Here is an 11,350-nt window from a genome sequence, read left to right on the forward strand (position 1 = left end):
TGCCCAGCTCCGGGGGTGAAGCCGGTGTGACCCAGACACAGGGGAGAGCGTTTGCGGGGGATGGCAGCAGGACAGGGCCCGGGGCTGGGCTGCTCCCCACACGCCGGGCTCACCGGCGCGGGGTTCCAGGGTGCAGGGGGTGGCAAAGCCTGGGGGTAACATTTCCCCTCCTGGCCCCCAGACATCTGCATCTCCTGCGGGAGCCTCAACGTGACCCTGGAGCATCCTCTATTTATCGGAGGAATGTGCCAAAACTGCAAGGTACGGCACGGCGCAGGCAGCCCCAGCGCCAGGCGAGTGGGCACGGCTGGGCCCCCCCAGACACCCTGTCCCGGGGGTCTCCCTGCCAGGCCCCTCTGCCAGGAGCTGCCCCGGTGCCCTCGCAGGGTGCCCGGCCTCGCAGCGGCGTCCCGGCGTCCCTGGCGCAGGGCTTGGGCCGTGCCACGCTCACGCCTTGGCTCTTCCCCAGAACTGCTTCTTGGAGTGCGCGTACCAGTACGACGACGACGGCTACCAGTCCTACTGCACCATCTGCTGCGGTGGCCGTGAGGTGCTCATGTGCGGCAACAACAACTGCTGCAGGTCCGGGGCCGCCGTCCCGGCGTGGGGCTGGGAGGTTTCGATGATGCTGCAGTCCTGGCATGGGGCTGTGAGGTTTCGGTGATACCACAGTCCCGGCGTGGGGCTGAGGAGGTTTTGGTGATGCCGCAGTCTCAGTATGGGACTGGGAGGTTTTGGTGGTGCCACAGTCCTGGTGTGGCATTTTGGTGATGCCCCAGTCCTGGCATGGGACTGGGGAGGTTTTGGTGATGCCCTGGTCCTGGTGTGGGGCTGGGGAGGTTTTGGTGATGCCCCAGTCCCAGCCTGGTCCCGGCTTGGGGCCGGAGAGGTTTTGGTCATGCCCCAGTCCTGGCATGGGACTGGGGAGGTTTTGGTGATGCCCCAGTCCTGGCATGGGAATTTGGTGATGCCAGTCCTGGTTTGGGGCTGGGATGTTTTGGTGATGCCACAGTCTAGGTATGGGGCTGGGGAGGTTTTGGTAGCACCACAGTCCCAGTGTGGGGTTTTGGTGGTGCCCCAGTCCTGGCATGGGGCTGGGAGGTTTCGGTGATGCCACCGGTCCCGGCCGCGGGTCTTTGCATGGGGCTGGCGGAGGTTTGGGCAGTGCGGCGGGTCCCGGTGTGGGGTTGCTGGTCCCAGTGTCCCCCCCACCACTGGCCTTGGAGGGGCAGGGCCGCAGCCTGGCCTTAGTCCCACTGGGGCCGTGCCAGGGGCCCGATCCCCCACCGCTGCTGCCAGAGGGCACCGGGCCCAGCCCTGCCGCTGACACCGGCTCCCGGCTCTCCCAGGTGCTTCTGCGTGGAGTGCGTGGACCTGCTGGTGGGCCCGGGGGCGGCCCAGGCGGCCATCAAGGAGGACCCCTGGAACTGCTACATGTGCGGCCATAAGGGCGTCTACGGGCTGCTGCGGCGGCGGGAGGACTGGCCCTCGCGCCTCCAGATGTTCTTCGCCAACAACCACGACCAGGAGTTTGTGAGTGCCCCTGCAGAAGGACCCCCCGGCCCCAGCCGGGCTCCCCGCTGCCCTGCGTCCCCGCTGCCCCATGTCCCCCCTCCCTGCTGCCCCACGTCCCCCCTCCCCGCCTGACGCCCGCCCGTGGCTTTCAGGACCCACCGAAGGTGTACCCACCGGTGCCGGCCGAGAAGAGGAAGCCCATCCGGGTGCTCTCGCTCTTCGATGGCATCGCCACAGGTGGGTGGGGGTCCCTGGCCCGGCAGCCCCCGCAGGGACCCTCCCTGGGGCGTGTTTGGGACAGGCATAGGGGGCAGAAGGGAGTGGGGCGAGCAGCCTGCCTGCACCCTGCAACTGTCCGGCTGTGGGGCAGGGGGGTCCCGCACCCATCGGGGTGTCAGCCGTGGGTGGGCAGGCCTGTGGGACCCCCGGCCCAGTGTTCCCGTGGGCAGCCCCCGCCATCTCCTCTGCCCCTGGGGGACCACGCTGGTGGGGCGCAGGGGAAGGGGGTGGCACGGGGACAGCGGTGCTGCCGGGGTGGGACGGGTCGGGACAGGGGGTGGGGGCCCGTCGTCTGCGCGCCGCCCACCCCAGCCCCGCTCCCCGCAGGCCTGCTGGTGCTGAAGGACCTGGGCATCCAGGTGGACCGCTACATCGCCTCCGAGGTGTGCGAGGACTCCATCACCGTGGGCATGGTGAGGCACCAGGGCAAGATCATGTACGTCGGGGACGTCCGAAATGTCACCCAGAAACACGTACGTCCTGCCCGCCGGCCCCCCGTGGCTCCCCCCTCCCTTAGGCAGCGGGTCCCCCCAGAGGGTCCCCAAGATGGGTCTGGTCCCTTGTCCTGCATCTCGCTGCATGCTGGGCTTCACCGGCACAGCCTCGCCATCCCGCCGGGGAGCTCGGCCACCACCCACCCCCGCCGTGTGTCCAGGCGTCCCCCGCAGCGGGCACGCCGTCCCCCGCGTGGGCAGCAGCCTCCTGCCCGGGCAGCGTCTGGCGCCGGCGCCTGGCTCACCGGGGGTCTCCCTCTTGCAGATACAGGAGTGGGGCCCCTTTGACCTGGTGATTGGGGGGAGCCCCTGCAACGACCTCTCCATCGTCAACCCGGCCAGGAAGGGGCTCTACGGTAGGTGTCTCCCCGCCGGGCTGGGGCTGGCCCCCACCACCGGCCCCCCGCCGCTGACGCCGGCGCCTCTCGCTCTCTCCCACCCAGAGGGCACCGGGCGGCTCTTCTTCGAGTTTTACCGCCTGCTCCACGAAGCCCGGCCCAAGGAGGGTGACGACCGGCCCTTCTTCTGGCTCTTCGAGAACGTGGTGGCCATGGGGGTGAGCGACAAGAGGGACATCTCGCGCTTCCTGGAGGTGAGTGCCGGGGGGTCGCCGCCCTCCGGACCCAGAGCCGGGGACTCCCAGGTCCTGCCCCTGCCGCAGGCAGCCGAGCCCCGCTCAATTCTTACCTCTCTCCCTTCTCGCAGTCCAACCCCGTCATGATTGATGCCAAAGAAGTGTCTGCAGCACACAGGGCACGGTACTTCTGGGGGAACCTTCCCGGGATGAACAGGTTGGTGAGAGCGCCATGAGCCGAGCCGCTTGCCTGCCCACGGCACCTGCCGGCCTGTCACCCTGCCTGCTGCAAGGCTGGGGCGGCCGGCAGCCCCTGGTCCGGCAATGGGAGGGAGGGCGCTGCTGGGGGCTGTGGAAAGGGCCGGATGCCTGGATCCTCCCCGGGCCCAGATGTGGCTCTGGGGGTCCCCTGACCCCGGTCGGTGCTGGGCGAGAGCAGGGGGGGTCACGCAGTGGCGCTGGGTGACAGCACACCCTGAAAGCCCGGAGCAGCGGACCCCATAGAGGCCGGTCCTGTCCTTGCTGCCTCGTGCTGGTGGGGTGGCATGGAGCTGCCCTCCGTGTCGCTCCTGGACCGGGGCCGTGGTGGCACACGGCTGGTGGCCGTGGGCAGGCTCCCACAGGGATCGGCTGCTTCTCGCCATCGCCTGCCGCAGCCCCCCAAAACGGCCTTGTCCACCCAGTGCCCTCCAAACCCTGGTGGGAGAGCTGCCCTGCGCCAGGCAGGTGCCGGCTGGGGACACGGGGACATGGTGCTGCCAGCCCGTGCCCACCCTGCCTCTCTTCCCCAGGCCACTCGCGTCCACGGTCAATGATAAGCTGGAGCTGCAGGAGTGCCTGGAGCACGGCAGGATAGCAAAGGTCAGCCCCGGCACGCGGGACGCACTGGGCGGGAGTGGGGACAGCGTGGCCGAGGGGGCGGTGGGGTCCTGCGGCCGTCGCCGGCCCCTTGGGCTGCAGGGGAGGGGTCCCCCGAGGGTGGAAGAGCGACACGGCGATGGCACCGGCACCCCGGGATGGGAGCCTCGGATTTGGCACCGGGCGGCACTGCCTGCCCGCGGCCACCCCGCCTGCCCGCGGCCAGCGCGCCGGGGGGCTCCGTCCCACCCCCCAGCGTGACGAGCCTGTGCCTCTTGCAGTTCAGCAAAGTGCGAACTATCACCACTCGCTCCAACTCCATCAAGCAGGGCAAGGACCAGCATTTCCCCGTCTTCATGAACGAGAAGGAGGACATTCTGTGGTGCACGGAGATGGAGAGGTACCGCGGCCGGCCGCGGGCTCGCCGCGGGGCTGCGCGCGCCGGGGGAGGCCGGCAGCGCCGTGTCCCTCGGGGCCGGCACCCTCCTGACCCCGCTCCCCGTTGTCCCCCCTCCCCGTGCCCCGCAGGGTCTTCGGCTTCCCGGTGCATTACACAGACGTGTCCAACATGAGCCGCCTGGCCCGGCAGAGACTGCTCGGCAGATCCTGGAGCGTGCCGGTGATCCGCCACCTCTTTGCTCCCCTGAAGGAATACTTTGCCTGCGTTTAAGAGAGACAGACAGGAACTGGTGACACGGAGCAAGTCAGAAACAAAACCATCCACGCCAAGAGAAGTGAAAACACGGAATGAGAGAAGAGTCAGCACCCAGAAGAGAGACGGGATTTCGCAGCCCGACGGGAACCCGGCACACGTCTCCCCGAGCGAAAGGGTTCGGTGTCCTCTCCTGAATTTCCAATGTTCAGCTTTTAGCCTATTTAAAAAAAAAAAAACACAAAAAAAACCAACGAAAACGACAAAAAAACAAAAACGAAACGAAAAAAAAGAAACAAACAAAAAACCAAAACCATTTTTTTTGGGGGTAACCTTTTAATTTTCCGCTCTTTTCTGGCTGGGTTTTTCTGTTGGTTTGGTTTCTGCTTCTCGGAGCAGCGGGCGAGACGAGATGCCGTCACCAGCTCTGCTCTCGGAGGAGGGGAAACGGCAGCGGGAAACCCCAGCCGGGAGAGGCGGAGGCGAAGGAGACCCGCTCCGTCTGCGCCGAGCGCGCGCCGAGCTCACGGCCCGGCCGCCGGCCCGGCGAGCTTGGGGGGAGCACGAAGCGGCAGGGAGGCGCTCGGCCGGCTCCGCAACGCCCAGCGACTGAGCCTCACTCTTTTCCACCAGCACCGTTCACTGGTGATATGGAGCCAACCCAACTGGCAGGGAAGCCGAGAACACACACACCACAACACACACCTTTTCTACAGTATTTTGGGTGCCTACCACACAGGAAACCTTGAAGAAAGCAAATCCTAGAAGCCGCTGTTACCTCTTGTTTACAGTTTATATATATATGATAGATATGAGATATAGATATATATATATATAAAAGGTACTGTTACTACTGTACAACCTGACTTCATAATGGTGCTTTTAAACAGCGGGGTGAGTCGAGACATCAGCTTCCATGTTGCCTTACGTGCCGGGCCTTTCCGAGCGAGCGGCGCGGGAGGGGGCCGGGGCGGCGGCCGGGCGGGAAGCGTCTCCATCCCGAGTCATGCAATAACCTTTTTCTGTCCTAAAAGGAAGCGCCTCCCTCGGCGGCGGCGACGGCCGCCCTGCCCTGCCCGGCCCTGCCCGCGCTGCCCGCCCTGCCCGCGACGCGCACAAACGTACTGGTGCTCTTCTGCGTACGTGGCGTCCCCGGCCGGGCCGGTGCTGGTTGTCCCCCCCCCGACCCGGTGGCAGCAGCGGGGTGCTCCTGCCTGCAGGTGCTGCCTGCCGGGGCGGCGTGGGGCACGGGTGCTGTGAATCAGGCTCTTGCCGAAAGCTGTGGCGGTGCCGCGCCGGCAGGGACGCGGGCAGGGCGGGAGGCAGGCAGGGAGCGAGCCTGGGACGGAGCGGTGCCGGAGCGTGGCTGGGGCGCTCCCGGCACGGGACGGGGATGGCTGCGAGTCCCCGGACCCTGGTGCTACATCCGCGGGGCCGGGCCGGTCGGCAGGAGGGCGATGCCCCGGTGAGCTGGGATGGGACGCCGGTGCTGCCCGCGGCGTTGCCTCGTGCACCAGGCGGCTCGGGGCATCGCTCCTCTGTCCGAGCGTGTTTTCGGAGCAGCCGTGTCCGTGAGGTGCACGGTGGGCGCGGGGATGCTGCGGGAGCAGCGGTGTCGGTGTCAAGGGCAGGCAGCCCCGGCCGCAGGGGGCCGGGAGCCGCGACGGTGTTGGCGGTGCAGAGGGGAGCCATGGCGCGTGCAGGCAGGGTGCAGGCAGGATGCAGGCAGGTGCTGGCATTGCCGTGGATGGTGCTACTTGTCTGGCAGCTGTGGGTGCCGTGAGCGGTCGGTGGGTCCGGCTCGGTGCGGGGGCATTGCCCCACATCCCCGGTGCCCGCTGGGGTGGCCGGATCCTGTGCCCGGCGCTGGAGCGAAGGGGCTCCGGCGGGAGCAGGGACTGGTGCTACGGCACGGGGGAGGCTCACGGAGGGTCTCCGGCCCGTCGCCGTCTCTTCTCTAACTGTGAAAGGTGCTGAGGGTCCGCGTGCGGGCGGGGGCCGCCGGCCGCTCGGTGCGGGGTGCTGGCTAATTGGCAGCGAGCCGCGCTGGCGGCCCCGGGGTGCTGAGAGGTGCTGGGACCGACGGCGGTGGGGATGGGCGGGGGGCGGCCCCGGGGCCCCCCCACCTCCCCACCACGCCTGGTGCTACCGGGGGTTCGGGGGCCCCTCTGTCGGTGTTGGCGGTGCGGAGAGCTGAGCTGGCGCGGGGCGGCCGCGGTGAGGGGCACCGCGGGGCCCAGCTTTGCCGGGTGGTAAAGGAGGCGAGGCGGGACGCGGCCCCCCGGCCCCGGGCGCTGAGCCGTGGCTGTGGGCTCTGGCTCGGTCCCGGGGCCGGATCCTGCGCTGCCCTGCAGCGCCGGGGCGAGTCTGGCACGACAGGGCTGCTGCGGCAGCACCGGGCGTGAGCCTTGCACGGCCCTGCAGCGCTGTCTGCAGGTCCTGCATGGCCCGCAGCACCAGCAGCGAGTGCTACGTGGCCCTGCAGCGCTGTTTGCAGGTCCTGCACGGCCCTGCAGCACCGAGTGTAAATCCTACGTGGCACTGCAGCATCACATGCGAGTCTTGCACAGCCCTGCAGCACCGCTTGCAGGTCCTGCACGGCTCTGCAGTACCAGCTGTGGGTCCTGCATGGCCCTGCAGCGCTGTCTGCAGGTCCTGCATGGCCCACAGCACCGGGTGTGGGTGCTGTGTGGCCCTACAGCGCTGTTAGCAGGTCCGGCATAGCCATGCAGCATCGCATGCAAGTCTTATACAGCCCTGCAGCACTGCCTGCAGGTCCTGCATGGCTCTGCAGCACTAGCTGCAAGTGCTACGTGGCCCTGCAGCACTAAGTGCGAATCCTGCATGGCCCTGCAGCGCTGTTGGTGACTCTTGCACGGCCCTGCGGCGCTGTCTGCAGGTCCTGCATGGTGCTGCAGCACTGGGTGCAAGTCTTGCGTGGCCCTGCTGTGCTGGGTGCTGGTCCTGCATGGCCGGCAGCACTGGGTGCAAGTGCTACACGGCCCTGCAGCACTGGGTGCTAGTGCTGCACAATCCTGCAGCACCATTTGCAAGTGCTGCACGGCCCTGCAGCGCCGGGTGCAAGTGCTGCACAGCCCTGCAGCTCTGGGAGCCAGCCTTGCACAGCCCTGCAGCGCTGTCTGCAGGTCCTGCACGGCCCTGCAGCGCCGGGTGCGAGTCCGGCAGGGCCCCGCAGCACCGGCGGCGAGCCTCGCACAGCCCTGCAGCAGCGCTTGCAGGTCCTGCAGGGCCCTGCAGCGCCGGGCAGGAGCCTGGCACAGCCCTGCAGCAGGGTTTGGGGGTCGCAGGGGGCCCCGCCGCGCTGCACCGGCCTGGCGCAGCCCTGCAGCGCTTCCCTGGGACCCTCTTGGCCCCACGGTGCCTTTCGCGGGATGCCGGCCCGGTGCAGCGTTGGCACGTCCCAGGCGGCTCCGGCACCTGCCGCGGGCGCCCGCGGCTGGGACGCCCGGGCCGGTGCCGGAGCCGGTGCTGGTGCCAGTGCCAGCGGGAAGCAGGTTCCCGTCGCGGCACAACTGGAAGGGCGCCGGGGTGGCGCCGGGCTCGGCTCGGTGGTGCCGGGGGCACGGCGGCAGCTCCGCGGCAGCCGCCGGCGGTGGTGGGGACCGTGGGGACGCCTGGGGAAAGAGTTCAGTTTTTAACGTACCCGACTCACATCTTTTTTTAAAACAAACAGACAAATTTTGTTGCACAGCCCTAGATGAAACGGTAAAAACAAAAAAAAAAGCCTAAATTCCTTAAGATCCGCCGAGGGAGTGGGTGACAAACACGGTGCTAAAACATTTTATTAAAAGTATATATTGTTAAATTAAGTCTGCTGTCTGGACAATGACTGTTTGTTTTGTTTTCTTGTAGTGGAGTTTCAAAGAGCACTATTATTTTACTCTTATATATTATTATTAAAAAAAAAAAACAAAAAACAAAAAGGCATTTTAACTTTGTACTTGAAAACTAAACGAGAGATTTCATGTGTTTTAGCCTAGGCATTGAAGTAGCTGACGCTTAACTATTTGTGGGGAATCATGTACTCATACCGAGGAATAAGCGCGTAGAGTTCGGTACCCTCCTCTCCTATGATTTGGCTCAGCCCGCGCCCGACCGCCACATTCCCGCAGCGCCGCCGCGGCCGCCCCGGCCCCGCGCCCCCCGCTGCTCTCCCCCCCACCCCCACCCCCCCGTTTTATTTTCTACTTTTCTCTCTCTCGGTTCCTTCCTTTTGTTTTTTGTTGGTTTGTTTTTTTAGGGTCGCTTCTCTATTTATTGCCGCTGAATACTGTGCATTTCACCGTATGGTTCTGGCCCGCGGGGCTTGCCCGGCACTCTGTTGTATCTGTGTAAGTATTGCTCGTGACATAGCTGTTCTGAACTAATTAAAGGTCAATGCGTGCAGCAGATGTAGAAAGTCTGTCCGTTCCGCTTCCATCCCATCCTCCTCTTTTTTTTTCTTTGGTGCCCAGAAGAGTATAATACAGACGAGCTCCTTTCTAATGTACTTGTGCTGGAGAACACTTGAATAAATGTACTGTTTTTGTGCAAAAAAAAAAAAAGAAAAAAAGAGGAAAAAAAAAAAGAGAAAAAAAAAAAACCCTCCTGTGGTCCTGTGCTCTGTGTGCGCTCGGGGGTCCCGGTGCGGGGGGTCCTGGTGTGGGGGGTCCCGGTGGGTGCTGGGGTCCCGGTGCAGGGGGTCGCGGTGCGGGGGTCTCGGTGGGTGCTGGGGTCCCAGTGCAGGGCGGTCCCGGTGGCGTCCCAGTGCACATAGTGGTGTCCCAGTGGGGTCCCAGTGGGCACTGGGGTCCCAGTGCACATAATGGGGTCTCAGTGGGGTCCCGGTGGGCACTGGCGTCCCAGTGCAGGTGGTGGGGTCCCAGTGGGCAATGGCGTCCTGGTGACAGTGGCGTCCCAGTCAGCACTGGGGTCCCAGTGCACATAGTGGGGTCCTAGTGGGGTCCCAGTGGGGTCCCAGTGAGCACTGGGGTCCCAGTGCACATAGTGGGGTCCCAGTGGGGTCCCAGAGGGCTGTGGAGTCCTGGTGACAGTGGGGTCCCAGTGGGATCCCAGCAGGTGGTGGGATCCAGGCAATGGTGGGGACCCAGTGGGCAGTGGGGTCCCAGTGCACATAGTGGGGTCCCAGTGAGCACTGGGGTTCCAGTGCACATAGTGGGGTCCTAGTGGGGTCCCAGTGGGGTCCCAGTGAGTACTGGGGTTCCAGTGCACATAGTGGGGTCCCAGTGGGCACTGGGGTCCTGGTGGCGGTGGGGTCCAGGTGGGGTCCCAGTGCACATAGTGGGGTCCCAGTGGGCACTGGGGTCCTGGTGGCGGTGGGGTCCAGGTGGGGTCCCAGTGCACATAGTGGGGTCCCAGTGGGATCCCAGAGAGCGATGGGGTCCTGGTGACAGTTGGGTCCCAGCAGACAGTGGGGTCCCAGTCCCGGGTGCAGGGGGCTGGGGGCTGAGCCCAGGGCACTGGGGCTTTGCTCCTGCAGCACTGGGGTGTGGGGGTGCAGAGCCAGACCCCACATTCCTGCCCCATCAGCCGGGGGGGAGCTGCCCTGCGCAGCTCCTGCCTCAGTTTCCCCTCCAGCCGGGCAGCGGCGGGGGGTGGCGGGACTCTGGGGACCCCCCAGGCCCTATGCCGGGCCCCGAGGTGGCTGGGTCTTGAGCGTGGCCAGGGGACCCCTCGTGGGACGGAGCCCAGGGGAGCGGCCGGCGGGGACGAGGGCCGGGCAGGTCGTGGGGACGGGGACGGGATGGCGGCGGGGGCACGCGGGGATGCTGGAGCTCGGCTGGGGCTGGGGCGTCGAGGGACCCCCGGGGCCAGGGAGAGCACCCAGCGCCGCGGCCGGGGCTGCCCGGGGACGGGCTGGGGCTGGGGAGGGCAGGGGTGGGTGGCGGGTGCCCGGAGATGGGGCTGGCGGAGGAAAACTGCCCAGAATGGAGGAGAACCAGGCTGGGGCTCTCCTGAGACACCCTGACCCCCGGGGGCTGCACCCAAGGGTGCCCAGGGGCTGCCGGGGTCCTTGGGAGCCCCTCTGGGTCACGGCCAGAAGGTGATGGGGACAGGGGGACATCCCTGACGGGTGGGGAAAGGCAAACGCCGCGTCCCCGAAGGGCCGGTGCTGGGCCGGGATGCGCGGCCTGGGAGCCGCGCTCTGCCAGGGCTGGCGGTGAGCGGGGGCCGCGGGATGGAGGGGTGGAGAGCAGCCCTGCCGAGAAGGACTTGGGGGTGCTGGGGGATGGAAAGCCGGCCACGAGCCGGCAATGTGCGCTGGCCGCCCAGAAAGCCAAGCGTCTCCCGGGCTGCATCCCCCGCAGCGTGGGCAGCGGGGCGAGGGAGGGGATTCTGCCCCTCTGCCCCCTCTGGGGAGACCCCCTGGAGCCCCGCGTCCAGCTCGGGGGTCCTCAGCACGGGAAGGACATGGAGCTGTGGGAGCGGGGCCAGGGGAGGCCACCAAAATGGTCAGAGGCTGGAGCAGCTCTGCTGTGGAGAAAGTTTGGGTTGTTCATTGTGGAGAAAAGGCGGCTCTGGGGAGAGCTTCTTGTGGCCTTTCAATATATAAAGGGGGCTTATAAGAAAGACTGGGAAAGGCTTTATTTTTCCGGGGCCTGCAGCGACAGGACACGGGGGAATGGTTTTAAACTGAAAGAGGGGAGATTCAGACTGGACAGAAGGGAGAAATTGTTTGTGCTGAGGGCGGTGAGGCACTGGCCCAGGTTGCCCAGAGCGGTGGGAGATGCCCCATCCCTGGCCACATTCAAGGCCAGGTTGGACGGGGCTCTGAGCACCCTGGTCTGGGTGAAGCTGTCCCTGCCCATGGCAGGGGTGGGACTGGGTGGCCTTTGGAGGTCCCTGCCCACCCAAACCACTCTGTGACAACCAAATCTGCGGAGACCAGTCCCCGCGCTCGAGGGCCGAGCTGCCACCAGCGGGACGGAGCCAGGCTGAGGCAGGGGCCAGCGGGGA

General features: G+C 66.3%; 1 protein-coding gene across 9 annotated transcripts in view; it reads left to right on the top strand.

The window, feature by feature from the left end:
- The window catches only part of DNMT3A (DNA methyltransferase 3 alpha), a 50,395-nt gene extending 41,507 nt beyond the window's left edge, over positions 1-8,888 (top strand). For 5 of the 9 annotated variants that reach the window (XM_082306939.1, XM_082306940.1, XM_082306942.1 and 2 more), the window contains 10 exons: positions 182-261; positions 470-582; positions 1,350-1,533; positions 1,668-1,752; positions 2,122-2,267; positions 2,554-2,880; positions 2,994-3,079; positions 3,654-3,723; positions 4,002-4,120; positions 4,249-8,888. In XM_082306939.1, the coding sequence (XP_082163065.1) occupies positions 182-261; positions 470-582; positions 1,350-1,533; positions 1,668-1,752; positions 2,122-2,267; positions 2,554-2,880; positions 2,994-3,079; positions 3,654-3,723; positions 4,002-4,120; positions 4,249-4,390 (1,352 nt within the window). In that variant the 3' untranslated portion in view covers positions 4,391-8,888. The remainder of the gene's footprint in view (positions 1-181; positions 262-469; positions 583-1,349; positions 1,534-1,667; positions 1,753-2,121; positions 2,268-2,553; positions 2,881-2,993; positions 3,080-3,653; positions 3,724-4,001; positions 4,121-4,248) is intronic. The other 4 variants (XM_082306941.1, XM_082306946.1, XR_014227668.1 and 1 more) reach the window with 3 other exon arrangements.
- Positions 8,889-11,350: the final 2,462 nt, after the last annotated feature.

Source organism: Platalea leucorodia (assembly GCF_965183815.1).
Source record: "Platalea leucorodia genome assembly, chromosome: 3".
Taxonomy (NCBI): Eukaryota; Metazoa; Chordata; class Aves; order Pelecaniformes; family Threskiornithidae; genus Platalea; species Platalea leucorodia.